A 19,046-nucleotide genomic window follows, 5' to 3' on the forward strand; every position below is an offset into this window, starting at 1 on the left:
TTGTACCTGAAACAAAGTTGATTTTTTTTTTTGCGTTTGCATGTGTTGTTCGCAATCTGTGAAAACATTGGCCGAGAGAGAAAAGATCAGTCGCTTTTGGTGTTATATAAACAGTGTTTTTTTTGTCTTATACACATTTCTCCGAGTTTTGAGTGTATGAAATCATTCGCAAGAACATCCTTGAATATGTACAAATAAAAAGTGTTTCAATTTTGCATTGGCTGTTGTCTAACCTTGCATGTTCACATAAGCTGCTGTGCCTTGAAAATAAACTTGTATATTCAGAAACACTGCTTCATAGAAATTTACTAGCTTACCTGTATTCTGGGCTGCCTTGGGCAGGATCCTTAAGAGGAGTCATGAGGTATCGCCTGCAGGCGTAGCCCATGTCCCCAAGCAGAATGCCGGGGACGATCCCAGTCTTGTACAGTACTCTAGCACAGCTGCAGTCAAAAATTCTGCTGTCATGGGCGGACCCTGGCCAGCTAGCCACTACATCATATAAAACTGTAAGTCAGGCCCCGTGATTCCCTGCAAAACAGTTTTGTTAATGATTATTGAAAATTGATTACTAGAGTTTATTGGCGTAATTGCCAGATGTGGCCAAGAGTGCCAAGGCGATGAGAATGGCTTGTCAATGGTACAAGAATAATGAATTACGAGGTGTGAACAAAACTAAAAGGCGGTATCCAAAATGCAATTGTGCAATTCTGTACACGTGAGAATTTTATGGTGGCATCATATTCTTAACTGATAGGCTAGTTGACTTTTTTAGTCGTATGTACAATAAAGCTCATGTTGACTGTGCAAAATGCACTTGTTGAAACATGTCAAAAAACAAGAGTGCTAAAATAGAAGCGGGAGCTCCAATACTTGCGTCCTTGTAAATTTGTAGCTCTATTGTAGAGTTATGTAGTCCAATGTCGACTATACGGTCATGCCCGATACAAATTTTTTTAAATCCTGGCCCAAGTACATTAGCTTACAATGTGCAAAATTTTGCATGTCGCACCGCGGGGTGGGTGATGCAAAGAACCTAGCCGTCGCGTGATCTCCGGTGGTACGTACGAGCGTATATAATGAAGGAACGCGTGTCACTTTTTTACTGCTTGTACATGCTTCACCAAAATACATGGCACAATCTTCGCCGCATAACATCGCTGTATTCCGACAAAGCTGACTTTAACGATGTCGCGGGTTCAAGTGCTGGCTGCGGTAGTTGCATTTCGGTGAAGTGCGAGACGTTGGTGCAGCTGTTAACCTGCTAGTAAATTCGAAGCTTCGACAACTGTCGTATCACAGATGTAGCCTAGCGGTGTAAAACCGCGTCGTAATTTATTCAGTGTGACTTGTTACAATTACAAGGTCGTACTACCAGCGGCATTCTATACCGCTTACGTTTGCATTTCAGTTTCGAACCGCGGCTGCAATATTCGAAACGGGCACTCACCTGGACATTTATCGAAAAATATCCTTTCCGGTTACGGTACACCTCGGCGTGGTCACCACCGGGGCTCTTAATTGGCACATGGGTGCAGTCAATGCACCCGCTAACACCGGGAAACTTCCCAATCCGGTAAAATGCTTGCATCCCACCGCTCACTTCTGAAGCGCTGGGGAACTTCACAAGCGCAGGAAAGAGACTCCTGGCGGTCATAGTGGATACGCGCTCGATCACCCGCGACACCGTCGGCTGGGAAACATTCACTAGGTCGCCAGTCACAATTTGAAATGTGCCGGCTCCATAGAAACGTAGCGTGATGAGCAGCTGCAGGAGAGGCGGCACAGGGAGCCCACGTCCATCGGTGTTATCCCGCAGATGCGGCATAGCGAGCAGCTGCTGGACGGCACTTTTGCTGAATCGGAAGCGGCACAAAAACTCGTACTCGTCGTACACTTCCATGGGATTCAAGCGATCCCTGGGCACTCGCCGTGGCAGTGACGCGTATGAAAACGCTGCCCCGCTCAATATTTCTTCGTGGCGGTCGAGATAGTTAACAAACTCCGCGAAGTTGTCGTCCATCGCCGCCATTTTGTTTGCTTACAAGTGAGCGTTAAGGTAGGTCGGAGGCTACCTTATCCAAGCCTTACTTATCACGGCGATAAGTACGAGAAAAGTTCTGCGATAAGTATAAGGTTGGTTCTTGAAACGCGTTAAGGGCTGTTCGGTGACTTAAGTCATCAGTATAAGGATAAGTTTGGTTTGTGAATACGGCGGTAAGTGTCCATAATGAGCGCTAACCTATGTCGTCGCCTCAAAAGCATTCCTATGCCTGCCATCACTCGAGCCGTACGCGTCGCCAATGGCGCCACTGTTGCAGCCAGTGGTATGTGCACTGCTTGCGTAGGAATTGCTGGCCGCCAAGTTCCAGTCCTGTTCACCGTGCCGACCAGCTGCCCTCATGACCTAATCTTCGGGCTCGACTTTCTGACGACACATTCCGCCCTCATCGACTCTTCCACCGGCACGCTGTGCCTCGAGCTTCCTCTTCTTTCCGACGTTCGCCCCGAATAACCGAACACCCTCTGCACTACAGCGGTTGTTCGGTTACCTCGAAAAGCCCTAACCTTCGTCGAATTGGCCTCAACGGCAACCGTGCCTGATGGCGACTATGTCGTCGCACCTATTTGTGATGTCCTCCTGGCGCGCGACATCTCTGTGCCACACTCCGTCGTTACCCTTGCCACTAATCGGATGTGTCTCCCCGTTATCAATTTTGAGTTGACGAAGCAAGTGTTACCTGAAGGAATAGTGGTGGCCACGCTGCGGTGAGTGACTGACGACTACGTCACTGCTTTTGCAGCCGACGCGTCTCCAGATCCACCTGATTACCAACAGGATGCCTTGAACCTCTACGGCCCATTACGTCCCATGGTCGCTCCGGACCTCGCCTCTGACCAAGCAACCGCCCTATATCACCTTTTGCTTTCCCGCCGCGACATATTTGACACTGACAATCGACCACTTGGTCAGACGTCCCTCTTTAAGCATCGACGTGACACAAAAGCGTTGCTGGGCCTCGACCTCAAGGGAGCCTTCAATAATGTGTCCCACTTGGCCAGTCTACGCGAACTTAACAGTATAAACTGTGGAGAGCGAATCTACTGTTATATATGCAACTTCCTGACGAAGCGCACTGCAACGCTCCAATTAGGCAGCGAACAATCAGGTCAGATACGTTTAGGAAGCACTGGTACGCCCCAAGGGGCAGTACTCTCCCCCCTCCTCTTCAATTTGGCTATGCGACCTTTAGCTTTCGCTCTAAAGAAGATTCCCGACCTCCGATTCTCACTGTACGCGGACGATATTACGCTGTGGATGACCGGAGGTTCGGACGGGCACATCCAAGACACCCTTCAAGCAGCCATTGACCAGATCGAACAAGTAGGTCACGACTTGAACCTTAGGTGCTCCCCCACCAAATCAGAGCTTCTCCTTCTGCCCCCCACGAGACGCTTCAGGACATCGCCCCCGAATATCGACCTCACAGTTGAAGGGCACTCCATACCCCAGGTAGACAGGATAAGGGTGCTAGGTCTTCACCTTCAAAGCAACCTAGCAAATCAGCGTACCTTGCAAGCACTACAAACAACAGTAGATAACACGCTACGCCTCATAGGAAGGATCTCCAATAAACACGGAGGGCTTCGAGAGAAGGAACTGATTCAGCTCATCCAAGCTTTTGTCCTAAGCAAAATCACCTTCGCACTACCATATCTCTCACTCTCTAGGAAGGAAGCGGACACTGTAAACTGCTTGATCCGCAAGATAGACAAAGTCGCTCTTGGTGTTCCGATTAGAGCATCCACACAGAGGGTGATGGCCACAGCCACAATCAATACCTTTGAAGAATTAACCGAAGCACATCTATCATCGCAATATCACAGACTCTCCACCACTACAGCTGGGCGTGAGATCCTGAGACACCTTCACTACGCCCCACCACTCAACGAGAACAAGCGACATCAACTTCCTCCGAACATACACGGCCAATACCACATCCAACCCCTACCCAGAAACATGCATCCCGAATTTCACGTCGAACGCCGGAAACTTCGAGCCAAGGCGCTACAACGCAGCTATGGACAGGCGGAAGGAGTTTACTACGTGGACGCCGCAGCCTATAAAACTAAACATCGTTATGCTTTAGCGGTCGTAGACAAGCAGGGCAACACTGTTCGTTCAGCATCAGTCAGGACAACCTCAGCGGGCGACGCAGAAGAGGCCGCCATTGCACTCGCATCAGGGCTACCTGATTGCGATGTCATCATCAGTGACTCGAAGACTGCTATCCGGAACTTCAGTAGCGCCTACATTACAAACATCGCGCACTCTCTACTAGTCGCTCACCCGCCAAAAAACTACATCGCTCTCCTCTGGACTCCAGCACATCAAGGACTACCAGGCAACGAAATGGCTCATGCCGCTGCTCGAGGATTCACGGACCGAGTGGACGGAAATGTGGGCCTTACCCCAGAAGCCAATGACTCCCAACAACAGACCAATAAAGACGCACTCATCACATTCCATGAAATTTGCACACATTACAAACACCAACGCCTAACGTATCCACCTCTCTCTGTGTCGAGCACGCGCCAGAGAGAAATATTGTGGCGCCAACTACAAACTCGCACTTTTCTTACCCCACGCACTTTGCACTTATTCTTTCCCGACACATACCCGACACCCAAGTGTCGCTTCTGCCCTGTCCAGACTGCAGATCTCTCCCATATAATGTGGAAATGCCCCATCAAATATCCCCCCCGCAACCCCAAACCATTAATTAGTAGCGAGGAGCTGTGGGAGACTGCCCTGCGCAGCTCCGATCCCACCCTGCAGGACCGAGTCCTGAGGTGGGCTGAGGAGGTAGCGGAGGCCTACCACGACTGGTAGGCGGACGTCTGGCCGCACAAGGTGCTAAGACTCGAGCACACAGGCCTCCCTCTCTCCCCCCCGGCCCCTCCCCTTTCTTAAAAAGGGAAATAAAAGTTCATTCATTCATTCATTTAAGCATCGGACAAACACTGGTGATGCTGTTCCCATTCACCGCCGACCATATCGCGTGACCACGGCAGAGCAACAAGTTATTTAGCAGGAAGTAAACAAGATGCTCGCCAAAGACATTGTTGAGCCCTCGTCGAGTCCTTGGGCGTCACCGGTCATGCTCATCAAAAAGAAAGATGGCACGTGGCGTTTCTGCGTTCATTACCGCCACCTAAACCGAATCACTAAAAATGACGTTCACCCTTTACCACGAATCGACGACGCTCTTGATTGTCTTCACGGTGCGAAATACTTTTTGTCCATTGACCTTCGATCTAGTTATTGGCAGATTTCCGTCGATGAGCAAGACCAAGAAAAGATCACTTTCGTCACTCCAGATGGCCTCTACATATTTAAGGTTATGCCGTTCGGTTTATTCAATGCCGCCGCCACGTTCGAACGGATGATGGACTCTCTGCTTCAAGGTTTCAAACGGTAAACTTGCCTTTGTTACCTCGACGACATCCTTGTGTTGTCTACTACATTTGAGACGCACCTTGAGCGCGTCGCAGCTATCCTTGGCGTCTTCCGCAAGGCTGGGCTCCAATTAAACTCATCCAAGTGCCACTTCGGGCGCCGACAGATTACAGTGCTATAGCCCATCTAGTCGATGCTTCCAGAGTACAACCCGATCCGGAGAAGGTTCGAGCAGTAACGGCTTTTCCTGTACCTCAGTCTGTCAAAGACGTCCGGAGTTTTGTGGGGTTCTGTTCTTATTTAAGACGGTTCGTGAAAGATTTCGCCGAAATCGCTGGACTACTCACTGAACTTCTGAAGAAAGACGTGCCTTTTATGTGGGGTTCCCCTCAGGCTGTCTCATTTTCCGCCTTATCACGATTCTGACCAATCCACCGATCTTGGCCCACTTTGACCCGTCCGCACTTACAGAAGTCTGAACCGATGCCAGTGGATATGGGATCGGTGCCGTCTTAGCGCAACGCCAACACAAAAACGACTGCGTTATAGCCTACGCTAGCCGGCTTCTGACAGCTGCAGAGCGCAACTATTCGATTACCGAGCGCGAATGTCTTGCTCTCGTCTGGGCTGTATCAAAGTTCCGCCCATATATTTTTATGGCAAGCCCTTCTCAGTAATCACAGACCATCATGCGCTGTGTTGGCTTTCGTCGCTCAAGGATCCTACTGGCTGGCTCGGTCGTTGGGCCCTCCGACTACAAGAATATCCCTACACAGTGACGTACAAGTCGGGACGCCAACACCAGGACGCCGATTGCCACTCTCGCTACCCAGTCGAAGACCCGACCTCTACGTCTGAGCCTGACACCGACGCCTGCGTTCTCCCTGTTTTCCCACTGGTCCATGTCGCCGACGAGCAGCGCCGTGACACGTGCTTGCGTATCATCCTTGACCGCCTGGAATCACCACTTGCCTGCAGTTCCCTTCACTTATTCACACTTGAAGAGGGCGTACTCTACCGCCACAACGTTCACCCCGACGGCCCAGCATTACTGCTTGTGATCCCTAAACACCTTCGCTCGGCTGTTCTCCACGAACCTCACGACCTTCCCACTGCCGGTCACCTCGACGCGTCACGTACCTACGACCGGATCTGCCGACGCTTCTTTTGGCCAGGGCTTGCTCGCTCCGTTTGAAGATACCTAGCTGCGTGTGAGAAATGCCAGTGACGCAAGACACCATCGACGCTGGGTACCTTCAACCAATCGACATTCCCGCGGAGCCATTCTTTCGGGTTGGTTTAGATTTACTTGGTCCTTTTCCTGTTTCTACCTTTGGGAACAGGTGCATCGCTGTGGCCAGAGATTACGCAACGCGCTACGCCATCACCCGAGCGGTCCCTACAAGCTGCACCACAGATGTTGCCAATTTTCTTGTACGCGACGTGATTTTATTACATGAAGCTCCGCTACAACTTCTCACAGACCGTGGCCGGACATTTCTGTCTAAGTTATCGCGGACATCCTGCAGTCCTGTGCCACGAGGCACAAGCTATCCCCGTCATACAATCCGCATACAAATGGTCTCACGGTGCGTCTTAATCGCACTCTCACAGACATGCTCGCGAAGTATGTCTCTTCAGACCACACTGACTAGGACCTCGCTATACCGTTTGTCACCTTTGAATATAATTCCTCGCGCCACGACACAGCCGGTTATCCCCCATTTTTTCTTCTGTTCGGCCGAGAACCAGCACTGCCCCTCGACACAACCCTCCTGGTTCACGCGGCACCCACCAGTGAATATGCACTTGATGTCGTCGCCCGCGCTGCCCACGCAAGGGAAATTGCCCGTGACCGCCTTCTGAACTCCCAAGAGAGTCAAAGGCGTTTATACGACCGGCGACACCGATACGTGCACTTCCCGCCTGGTTCTCTGGTGCTTCTATGGTCTCCGTCGCGTCAGGTCGGCCTGTCAGAAAAACTACTGTCTCGTTACATAGGCCCCTACCGAGTGCTTCGTGCCGTGACTCCCGTCACCTATGAGATCGCCCCTGGCGCCCCATCTGCTTACTAGTCCAGTGATATCATGCACGTTACACGACTGAAGCAGTATAACCCTCCCAGTGATGACATGTAGACGCTCCGGGACGTCGCTTCTGCCGCCGGGGGATTATGCAACACGCGTGTGGTATTTGATTGTTTGAACGATGCGCGTGGGCGCCATCCTCGAGAAAAGAAGAGGAAGAACGAGCTGGGCTCGCGCTGTGAATCTAACCGGCAAGCGCTGCTACCATTGTTGTAAATATAGCCTATAAATATTTGCTGGTCTTACTCACTCGTCCTTGGCGTAACAATATTATTTCTTAAAGTACCGGTTTTCCGTTTTGAAAGCTATAAATTTGTGATGACAAACGGTCATAGCGTGAATTATTAAATGTTGCACTTTTTTGCCGCGAGTGGCGACAGTGAGGCGAAAGCTTACAAGCGGATACATTCTAGAGGGTCGCACGCATGAGGGAGTTCATATGGGGAGCAGTCGCCAGGGGCGCTGCAGTATCGATAAAGTCAGTCATGACAGTGATCTGTCCATTCCCTGTCCATTAGGGGAATGGCAACGCAGCGCTGCGGCATGGCTGTTCACTGCAGGTGCTACACTGAGGCAGCTATTAAGGCCATCGCTTTACCAACTGAAACTACAGTCTAGCCATCGAGACGGGAGCAACGGCTGTCGCTGCAAAATGGCTGCGCGGTATTCTAGGGTCTTTAGTGACGCAGCACTGTGAAAATGCAACAGTTTGTCTGCGTGCGCCAAGTCTCCGCGATGCATTGCGAAGAAGAGCGTGCTGCGCAGCTACGCAATTCATCGCTTGTCGCCGCTTGCCAAGTGAAAGGGCCTCCGTCCGCATATACGCAGAATTTGAGTGTGTTGTTCACTCCAATGTGCTTGCTAATTGCCTCTGCTGCTGAAATAACAGCGATCGCAGTTGGATATCTTATCGACAGCGCAGTAATCGAATTTTGGCGCGAGAGGGCTCTTGTGTGCAGCTAGGAAATGAGACTTCGAACGCAGGAAGGTGTTGCAATTGTTTAATGTGCCGTACTGCTGACAAAGAAATGCCATCGCACTGGGTGTGTTTTCGCTGACCATGTTTGCCACACTGCGGCTCCGATACACCTCTGATGACAGAGCAGCCATCTCAAATGACAGCTGCGATACTTTGAGGTTGGAAAACACTACGCAGTGCTCAGGTTCGTCGTTCACCACGGCGCATCGACAACTTGAAAGCAGCTACAGTGATCTGCCGATAATTATTTGCTGTGCGCTACGTCGCCACAATGCAGGCAATGAACCCTGTTGCGGGGCCATCACAGCCCAACAAGATATATGAATAAGCCAGCGAAAGTCAACGCTTTTTTTATAGTGGTGCTCAGTACATCAACGATGACAGCGCGTTGTGTGTGTTTTATTTCGCCGTTCAAGATGGTTAATGCCTCTCAGTTCCGCACCACGTCGCTGTTGCCGAAAAATAAGTTGGGCATGGCCCAACCGCGGTGGGCGCGCACAAAAGTTGCATGCCTTGCGCGGGGCGTGACCTATGGATTTGATTGACAGGTGAACTCGTGCCAAACTCCTACATCGCGAAACCCTCCTCGAGTTGAACTCGTGAACATGGCGGCGGCAGCAACAGCCTGTGTCGTCGCATCCAGCGGCAGTAAACGTCAATATGACCGTCTGGACCCGTTCGCCTACATGACTGATGTCGAGTTTCAGCGTCATTTTTGCCTTTCCAAAACGTCAATGTGCTGGCTGTGTGACGAGTCAGGCGAAGGCCCTCGTCTGCGGAGACAGCGTGGTGGGCAAAATATGCTTTCCGAGCACAGAGTGGTGTCACTAGGCTGCGGAGGAAAAAGTCGCTCGATTGCTTCGGCTCTCCGGCTTCAAGCGCTGTTCGTCTACCGCGCCCCAGCCCCAGGCCATGTCCTGCGTCGTCATCGGAGTACTGGGGAGCCTTCAAGCACCTAGAGTTCAACCCCGACCAACCAACCTGCGAAGGCAAAGTGGTCACAATATATAGGAAGACTCAGAATGGACGCCGGGCTGCCTTCCGATGCAACAGGTGCCGTAAGCAGTGTTCGCAGTTACACGGTACCGCTGCACTGCACGGGCAGAGAGGCGAAGGAAGTTACTTCGCCTACCCGGATCGCCTCGGCCGTCCGAACGACCACTTCTCCAGGCGGCAAATTATTTGGCTCATGTACTGCGTGTGCAAAAGCGTAGACATATTGCTGTGAATGGAGATGACTGGCGACTTGTTTCCTCCATCGGAGCACGCCATTGCTGGCTGGAGGAACTACCCCCGTGAGGTCTCGAGGGACGAGCTGCTGGCGCGACCTCCACTCGGTGGCCCCGGGAATATACCGCAAATTTACTAGTGCCTTCTTCACGGTGGGCAAAATACAATCGAGGCCGCCTAATGAGGGGCCACAACGTTCCGCCGAGCCGCCAACTTACGGCGGTGTTAAAGATGGCGGCCCTAGGGTCTTCGGCATGGTCTGCGCCACCAGTGGGGTGCGGCGACATTTCAAGGTCGACCAACGAAAGGCGGCGACGCTAGGCACCATTATTGCAGCCAACGTTCAACTGGGGACCATTATTCAAAGTGACGAAGTGACCTCATACAACTGTATCCCAAATTTACAGGATGCTAACGGCTCCTGAATCTGCATTGGTAGACAGTAAACCACAGAGTGAAATTTGTGGACCCTATCACGGGCGTTCACACGCAAAAAATACAAAGTTAATGTGAAATAGTGAAGCGCCACCTCGTCAGCGGTGGGTACAGGGCAACTGCACCGATGCTGTAGTCCCACTTGGTATAGGTCTGGTGGTAGTCAACGGCCACGTGCGCTGCAAAGGCCCTTTCTTGCGTTTGTTAGAAGCCACGAATTGCTGGGCCTACCCAGTGTAAAGACTGTTGCCTGCGGTTCTTAGAAACTATCGCAAGGCACTAGCTAGTATAAAGGTGCATCACAAAGTAGATGAAAATAAAGCGTAGTATTCTGACACTTGTATGAGTTCTTTCCGGCATTCCTGAGTGCTTACACGGTAAGCGCCCGGCAAACCACTTCTGCGCTAGCCGACGCTCACTTCGTCTCGCAGCCTTTCTTTAGCGCGAGCAACGACCGATCTGTTGAAAGCCCAGTGCGAAAACCAAGCGCACACCCATCTCTGATCAGAAATGCTAGCCCAAGTACGTAGCGAGCCGCGCCAATCCAATCCAGAGGAAAAAAAGAGAAGGGCGAGCGTTCCCTGGTGGTATTGTGCGAAACGTATTAAACTACAAATTAGTCTAATACACATTCAGTGCACATCTTGTAAACTTTAAAATGCTTATGACCCACGTTAACGTGAGTAATATTATGGTACTAAATGCATTTATTTTATAACTTGCTTGTGCTGTAATGCACTCAGTGGAACGACAAACAACTGAAACAAGACACGACCATGCACCGGCCGTATGATCACGTGAGCCCCAGTTTGTCCACCACCCATATGGCAATGCCTAATGGATGATAGCCACCCAGAGTGACTCTAGATAAACCAATGAAACTGCAGGCATGCCGACGGACAATTTTTGTCTTGTTACCATTAGTTCTTTCATCTTGGGGCGTCGCCAGAGCTCGTGAAGATCCCGAGTTACGCCAAACTCGGCGCATCCTGCATAGCACCCCAGCTCTGTCAGCAAGTGAACATGCTTCTCGGGTAGCTCAATGATAGCATCCCACAATTACAGCAGTTCAGGGATTCTGAGAATGCGTGAAAGAAAAGAGAAATTAAGCGAGGCATCGAGGCCTGCACAGCCCTGCTTCTGTACAGGCTAGTCATATGCTGCTTTCTGTTTTCGTGGTCACGACAACTGCGAGACAAGAATCAAAAGTATATGAAGAAGGTAGTTTAGAAGAACTTGTTGGGTGAGTTGGCGCATATTAGCGAACATTTATTAACTGCACGAACAACTTGTTTCCTTGTTCACGCAGCTGAAAAATGTTTCCATATATGTCAAACTAGGTGAAAGGCCCACAACTACATTCTTTTATTTATGTAAACTGACGCTATTTTTCGTGTATTAGTTTTTCTGGAGTCATTGCCACACTTTCATCCTGGAAATCAGTTCTCACAATCACCGCCCTGCGGCAATATAATTACTGGAATTTCTTCTAGTTGTTAACTTCAACAAAACTCATTCGTGAGGATTATGTAAGGTTACTGAGGCAACATATTTTGGTGCAAGAGTACATTTTCGATTCATAAGAAATACATAGTCATCTCGATAAGAAAGGTCTAAGGTCCTCTGCATTCACACAAGCCATTCAGTGACAGAAATTTATTGGTTGTCTTGGTATCAAACACAACATAGCTGAAAAACCCTCACTGCATGAAAAAACAAAAAAGAACAACACAGTATTGCAGCATTGGCGGTGCAACGTTCATGCTGCAATGTCGATCTACAAGGATATTGCATGGGCCTACACTTCAACAAGTTTCCTTTGAATTGTCTCGTACATGTCTCATTGTTTCTTATTGTGCAGCTGTGGCACTGAACCTGCAATTGTAAGAAACGCCATAGCCGAACTGCTACGCCCTCCTTGCGTGAGCATCACTTGACGCAGTAAATTTTTTACGTTATTATGTGCGTTTTAAATTTCACTGAACGAGCTGACCCTGCAAGATTGAATGCAGCACAAACCCAAGAGTACACTTGTATGAGACAAGTGACGTCTATTGTACATTTTCTTAATGTTTCGAGAGCCTCACGAAAAGAAGCACATTGCGAACTCATCCGTCAATCAAATTTTCATCAAGCATTCTTGTCTCTACTGTCATGTTGCAAATAAAGGTTACGCCGAGCAGCAGAAGAGGGTTTTTTGTGTAGAGTGAGCCAAGAAACTCTCTTGATTATCATCAGCACCGTCGTCAGCCCACGTGTGTGCGACCTCCATTTATTCTTGTTTTGCGTCATGAAGTGGGCTCTATTATACACCTACAAAAGAAGAAGATCCCTCAATCTAAATCTCTCCGGCCTGGGGCATTTCTTCTTTTTTGTTGCTACGTATTGTTAGAAGCACAGAAGGTTAGGCGGGTTTGTAACTTATTAATATAGATGCACAGCGGGGAAAAATGTCGACAAGATGTGAAGAAAGGGCATTTTGGAGCGATGACTTCAAATTGATATTTATTACACACGAGAGAGAAAAACAAAAGATAGAGTAAAAAAAAACGCGGACAACGAGTTCAGGGAGCTAACATATCGAATTTTTTCAGCAAATTCACTTCACTCTTGGAAAGAGTCAGCGACGGTTGGCTAACGCACGTGTCACCGTTCCTCTCAATCAGGAAAGCTTCCACTGTTTCGGGTGTAATTTGTTCAACGTCCTTAAAGACAACCTAGGCGTCTTATTAAATCTGTTCGGAACCGCATTTATATCAGCCTATCTCCAGATAAGTGCAGGTAGACTCCATGAGAGAACTGTGGACTGATTCTTGATGCATATGTCCGTTTTCCCTACGTAATGTTTCCCGCAGACAAAAGGGATATTATACACCACCCTACATACGCAGCCAAGCAACTGCATTCTTTGTTGAGTGGTGCACAGAGGGCTTCTCGGTTGCTTCTTAACGCAACACGCGCTTTTACCAGGTTGTGCTGTCGCATGACTCCTATTATGGATTCTTGATTCATGGTTCGGAGTCGGGTTTCACGACAAGGGTGCCTTGAGTACGCCGCCAGAGTGTTTCAAACATGATAGCTGGCTTGCGCTTGGGGTGCGTCCTACTAGCTTGACTAAATGGACCCACGTCATCGTCTGTCTATTGCCGAGAGTTGCTTCCTGATGAATAGTCGACGTCTGGAAGTCAGATATGCGGGAACGGGTTTATTTACAATAATACAGCAGGCATTAAGGTGGGGTGAGAGGGGGATCACACACCTACATGGTGATCAAGCCAACTCACAACTTGTCAGAAAACACTCACAACATTCGGCGTGTTCGCTTACCACCGCTTCACTTCTCTAGATCCCCTTACCAGGGAAACCCATGATACCAGCTTCCTCCAATCGGCTAATCCATAAAGCCGGTGATCCCGTCGTCATGTCGAGAGAGCGCAACTACGCATACGCCTTCTTTCACTGAGGACAGGGTGGAAATCACACACACAACTGGGACATAATCATCAGTGTCCCAGAGACCGGAGGTGAAAATGTCGAGGGCACAACTATTCGACATAAATAAATACTCCTCTCTCTGCTGATACTCTTCTCCTGGTTTTGTGGCTGCTTCAGCTGCTTCCAGCGATTACGGCTTCACGCGAACGTCGTCAATTCACAGACCCTTGACAAAAAACAGGTAGGCTTGGGCAGGCGCTTTGAATAACGACATTAAGCTGGAAAGGCCTGGATGGCGGTTCTTGACCACTTCGCAAAGCTGATCCACCCTCCTGTTGAAATGCTGAACTTGTCAGCAATTCCACTAGCACGGCGTCCAAACGTAACAACAGACAACCCGGAGGTTATCCTAGACTAAAGGAAAAAGAACACCTCCAAATTGTGTCTGGGGGCCACCTTTTTCAAACGTTGAGATGAACCATGACCATAGAGAAATACTGCAAACTGCATTTTCCCCCATATTCTCCCTTAGCATCCTTTCGCCTACACTCCGAATACAGAATCTGAGTAGCCTACCTTGCGCAGTTTCTCAACCTGGGCAAGAAAACTGCACTGCATTACTTGTACAGTGGATTTGCTCGCCACAGTGTGGACGCGTGAGAAATCAATGCTGTTTTGACGAGATTGCAGTGCGCATTGCTGTAATTTTGGGAGCGTTTTCACCGACCAATGCAATCACAGTCAGGATATGAAGGTGTCCCGGAACACAATGTGAAGATCTACGTCCCGGATAAAGGTGTCTTTAATGGTCTAGAACATTTTGTTCTAGCCCCTTTCACAAAAAAAGAAAGAAAACACTAGAGAAAATTCTGTACTTTGCGGTATAAGTTGCAAGTGATAAAATTACATAGTCATCAGCGTACGTTACACTTTTGTGGGCAAAGCAGCAGGGGTGCTCTTTTTTAAGGTACTGTCCATACTACCGCAAAAAATGGTGCTGAAAGTCGACGTCACCGAGAAAAAAAAGATTTCAATGTAAGAGGAAAATACCTGTCAATATGAACAAGCCAATACAAATGCATTTTATAATATGTGACAGACTTGCATAGACTACATAAATTGGTAAATTAACATCCTTAATCTACTGAAAATGTCTTCTTTTGCTTTTACGCGTATATACTTTGGCACCATGCGAATGAATAAAGTCAAACTAATTTCCTGGCTGCCAACTTTTGAGAAGCCTTACAACATCAGCTCACTGCTTAGAGATACGAGGTATCTGGTACCACTGAGGTGTCAAGGTTCAGATAATCGATGCCTTTGAAATATTCCGGATGGTACTGAACTCCCGCTGCAGAGATTCGCCGGCTATCGAGTGCTCTGGTTGCTAAGTATCTCTTAATTTATGTTGAGTTTATTCGACACATCTGGTAAACATCTGGCTGGATATGACGAGAAGTATGTAGTCATCTCATGTCGACGCATGTCTACATTCATGCCTACAGGCAGTGATGTCACAACCGCACCCAAACCAGAACTTACATTTAGTGATTAGAAATAGTATACAACAAGAGAATGACGATTCGAGAACGTTAAGAGTATTCCTTTACGTATATATAGATGCGTATATAGTTCGGCGTTATTGTATTCGCAGATGTTTCATCGCGCCACTCGTTTTAATATAGGTAAATATAGGTAGACAGCTTAGCACAGGGCAAGTCAACTCCAAAATTGGTCAAACATTCTTTATACGCTGCTTGTTGTACCTAATACTTACGTGTTTTAAACTTCGTTTTTCAACAACCGGTCTTCTTGCAGTCATAGGTAGCGCTACAAGGTAGAGTTCGAAGCGGGGGATTAAGGAGATGAATACAAAAATGATAGATAAAAAGTCACAGGCCAGCGCGGCATACGCAGCAAAGTCACATCGTAAGCTGGAGTAGTGGCTCAATAGGAGCTCCATTTTCGGCACCACCCACTTCATGGTCTTCGCGTACCAATTCATCATACCAATACGGTATGATGATTTGCCCGCCGTTTTTACGACAACGGTCTGAACTGGCCGCCGGGCGTCGACGGCTAGCTGCGCTTTGTGCTTCTCTCTGCACAGAGGTCTGCTGAGCCCTATGTTGCCAGGTTACAGCCGCGCGCGTAGCTCCACGATTCACTTCTGCATCGGTTCGTATTTTGCGAGGAGGCGCCATAACGGGTACGGAAGAGTAAACACAGGAAAGGTATTTGTATATATTATGACAAGGAAGTCTAGCACGGCTGTGGACGGCACGAAGGACGCCGACAGGAAGACACAACAGCGTAGGTTTCGCCAGGCGCACCAGGAACAGCGTCGAGCACGAGCCCCACTACAGTAGCGCTGGCGATTCGGCTGCGGAGCTCTACACGACGCACTTCTTCTTCCTTACATCTTCCCCCCTCGCTGAAGACGAAGCCGCACAGGAGGCCTAAGGCGTCGTGAGGACGAAGGGCTCGTGATACGGCTTGAGCCGATCGACGTGGACAGTTTCGCGGCCTCGGCGACGCAGGTTCGTGGGGGGCGTCAGAGGTTCGATGACGTAGTTCACCGGGTCCATGGTATCGGGATACAAACTTGGAGGAGACACCTGATGTCGAAGTAGGAGGCACCCACAACCAAACGAGAGCGTCAGGCGAAAACTGGATGTGGGGGCTCCCGTCGTCATGACGAAATTTCTGTAGCGCTTGTTCTTGCGTTGTAACGGACGAGCTAGTTGCCGACATTCTTCTGCATACCGGGCGGCCTCGGAAACCGGTGTACCCTCTGATAAGTCGGGACGGTAAGGAAGAATCGTGTCAATGGGAAATGACGGTTCTCGGCCATATAGAAGAAAGAAGGGAGAAAAGCCCGTCGTTGCCTGGGGTGCCGTATTGTAGGCGTACGTGACATAGGGAAGGATGATGTCCCAGTCGGTGTGGTTGGAGGCGACATACATCGAAAGCATGTCGCCAAGAGTTCGGTTAAAGCGTTCTGTCAATCCATTTGTTTGCGGGTGATATGCGGTGGTACGGCGATGAATAATGCGGCACTCAGTGAGAAGTTCTTGAAGGACATCGGCGAGAAAGACGCGGCCACGGTCGCTCAGTAGTTCGCGGGGAGCGCCGTGACGTAGAACGAAGCGTTGAAGCAAGAAGGAGGCAACGTCACGAGCCGTCACGGCTGGTAGAGCGGCGGTTTCGGCATACCTCGTGAGGTGGTCTATAGCTACAATGGCCCAGCGATTGTCAGCAGCTGTGTATGGAAGAGGCCCGTATAGGTCTATTCCAACCCGGTCAAAGGGTCGTGACGGGCACGGCAAAGGTTGCATTGGTCCAGAAGAGCGGCAAGGATCAGGCTTGCGGCGTTGACATTCTGTGCAAGAGCGAATGTACTTTTGCACAAATGTGTACATACCGCGCCAATAAAACCTATGACGTAGTCTGGTGTAGGTCTTGAAGAGACCAGCGTGTGCACACTGAGGGTCGGCGTGGAAAGCGGCGCATACATCGGTGCGGAGCTTCCGGGGTATTACAAGCAGCCATTTGCGGCCGTCGGAACTGTAGTTACGGCGATAGACGATGCTGTCGCGGATGGCGAAGTGCGAAGCTTGCCGGCGTAGTGCTCGGGATGGTGGGCGTTCAGGTGAATCAGAGGTGTAATCTATCAAAGATGAAATCCAGGAGTCCTTGCGCTGTCGACAGAAGCGAATGGGGGAAGTGGGTCGTCTAGGACGGAGACACTGACAATGTCGGTGTGGACAGGCGAGCGCGAAAGAGCATCGGCATCGGCGTGCTTCTTGCCTGAGCGGTAGACAACCCGGATGTCGTACTCTTGGAGCCTCAGCGCCCACCGGGCTAGGCGGCCGCAGGGATCCTTGAGGGACGACAACTAGCAAAGTGCGTGGTGATCGGTGACAACATCGAAGGACCGGCCGTACAGGTATGGACGAAATTTTGTAATGGCTCAGATGATCGCTAGACATTCTTTTTTCGTGACTGAATAATTTGCTTCGGCTTTCGTAAGAGTGCGGCTCGCGTAACCAACAACATATTCTTGGTAGCCGGGCTTTCGCTGGGCCAGCACAGCGCCAAGACCAACGCCGCTAGCATCCGTATGGATTTCCGTGGGAGCAGTTGGATCGAAATGGCGCAGTATCGGTGGTGTTGTAAGCAGGCGACGTAGCGTCGCGAAGGCCTCGTCGCAAGCCGGGGACCACGCGGAAAGATTGGTATCTCCCTTAAGTAGCTCTGTCAGCGGTGCCATAATCGAAGCGAAATTTCGAATGAAGCGGCGGAAGTACGAGCAGAGGCCAATGAAACTACGCAAGTCCTTTAGAGACGTTGGCCTTGGGAATTCTTTAACAGCACGGAGCTTTGCGGCATCGGGGAGAATGCCGTCCTTCGACACGACATGTCCGAGAATTGTCAGCTTCCGTGCCCCAAAGGGACATTTTTTCAGCTTGAGTTGGAGGCCAGCGTCACTGAGACAGCGTAAAACCTGCTCCAAGCGATCAATGTGAGTAGGAAAATCTGGTGCAAACACGACTACATCGTCCAAATAACACAAGCACGTGTTCCATTTGAGGCCTCGAAGAATAGTATCCATCATCCGCTCAAAAGTCGCGGGGCGTTGCAAAGGCCGAATGGCATCACACGAAATTCGTATAAGCCATCTGGTGTGATGAAAGCTGTTTTAGGCTTATCGTCTGCAGCCATAGGCACCTGCCAATAACCAGAGCGTAGATCGAGGAAGGAAAAGAACTCTGCACCTTGTAAGCAGTCTAAGGCGTCATCAATCCGTGACAATGGATAAACATCCTATCGGGTTATTATGATTAAGCGACGGTAGTCCACGCAAAAGCGGATTGAGCCATCCTGCCCCAGGCGGCACACCAGCAATGGTCCAAGCATGGGCCAATTCTCGCAGAAATTGGTACCAGTCTTTAACCAACCCTATTGCAAAAACCAGCGTCTTCCAGTGCCTTCCAGTGTGAAACCAGCGCGTTTTTTGGCACTGGGTGGCACTGGGGACGCTGGCGCACGCTGGGAGTCACTGGGAGTCACTGCGGCATTGGTGAGATCGCTGGAGAAGTGCTGGGTCACACTGGACGAGACGCTGTTTTCACTGCTATGACGCTGGGGCGCACTGGTGTGCGCTGTACACGCGCTGGAGTTCGCTGGCTCGTACCGGAGACTGCGCTGGTTTCGTTTGTGCCGCACTGCCGGAGTATAGGCGCTGTTGAATATTAAATGCTTGATACAGTTTTATGGGCATCTCCTGTCCAAAATATAGCGCTATAAGTTGGGATCATAAATGTGTATTTCGTGTCGGCGGTGTTGCAGGTTGGAATAAAGGTGCGTGATGCTAGCCCATGCCTAAGCGACACTTGAGATCACTTTCGCTTTTTAC

The 19,046-nt window shown here is 49.8% G+C and overlaps 1 protein-coding gene across 1 annotated transcript; it reads right to left on the reverse strand.

The window, feature by feature from the left end:
* Positions 1–793: 793 nt before the first annotated feature.
* Positions 794–2,023, reverse strand: LOC119444671 (putative nuclease HARBI1). Its single transcript, XM_049664693.1, has 2 exons — positions 1,451–2,023; positions 794–802 (listed from the first exon to the last, which is right to left on the reverse strand). The coding sequence occupies exons 1-2, from the start codon at positions 2,021–2,023 to the stop codon at positions 794–796; spliced, it is 582 nt and encodes a 193-aa protein (XP_049520650.1).
* Positions 2,024–19,046: the final 17,023 nt, after the last annotated feature.

Source organism: Dermacentor silvarum, chromosome 3 (genome assembly GCF_013339745.2).
Source record: "Dermacentor silvarum isolate Dsil-2018 chromosome 3, BIME_Dsil_1.4, whole genome shotgun sequence".
In the NCBI taxonomy this organism is placed as follows: Eukaryota; Metazoa; Arthropoda; class Arachnida; order Ixodida; family Ixodidae; genus Dermacentor; species Dermacentor silvarum.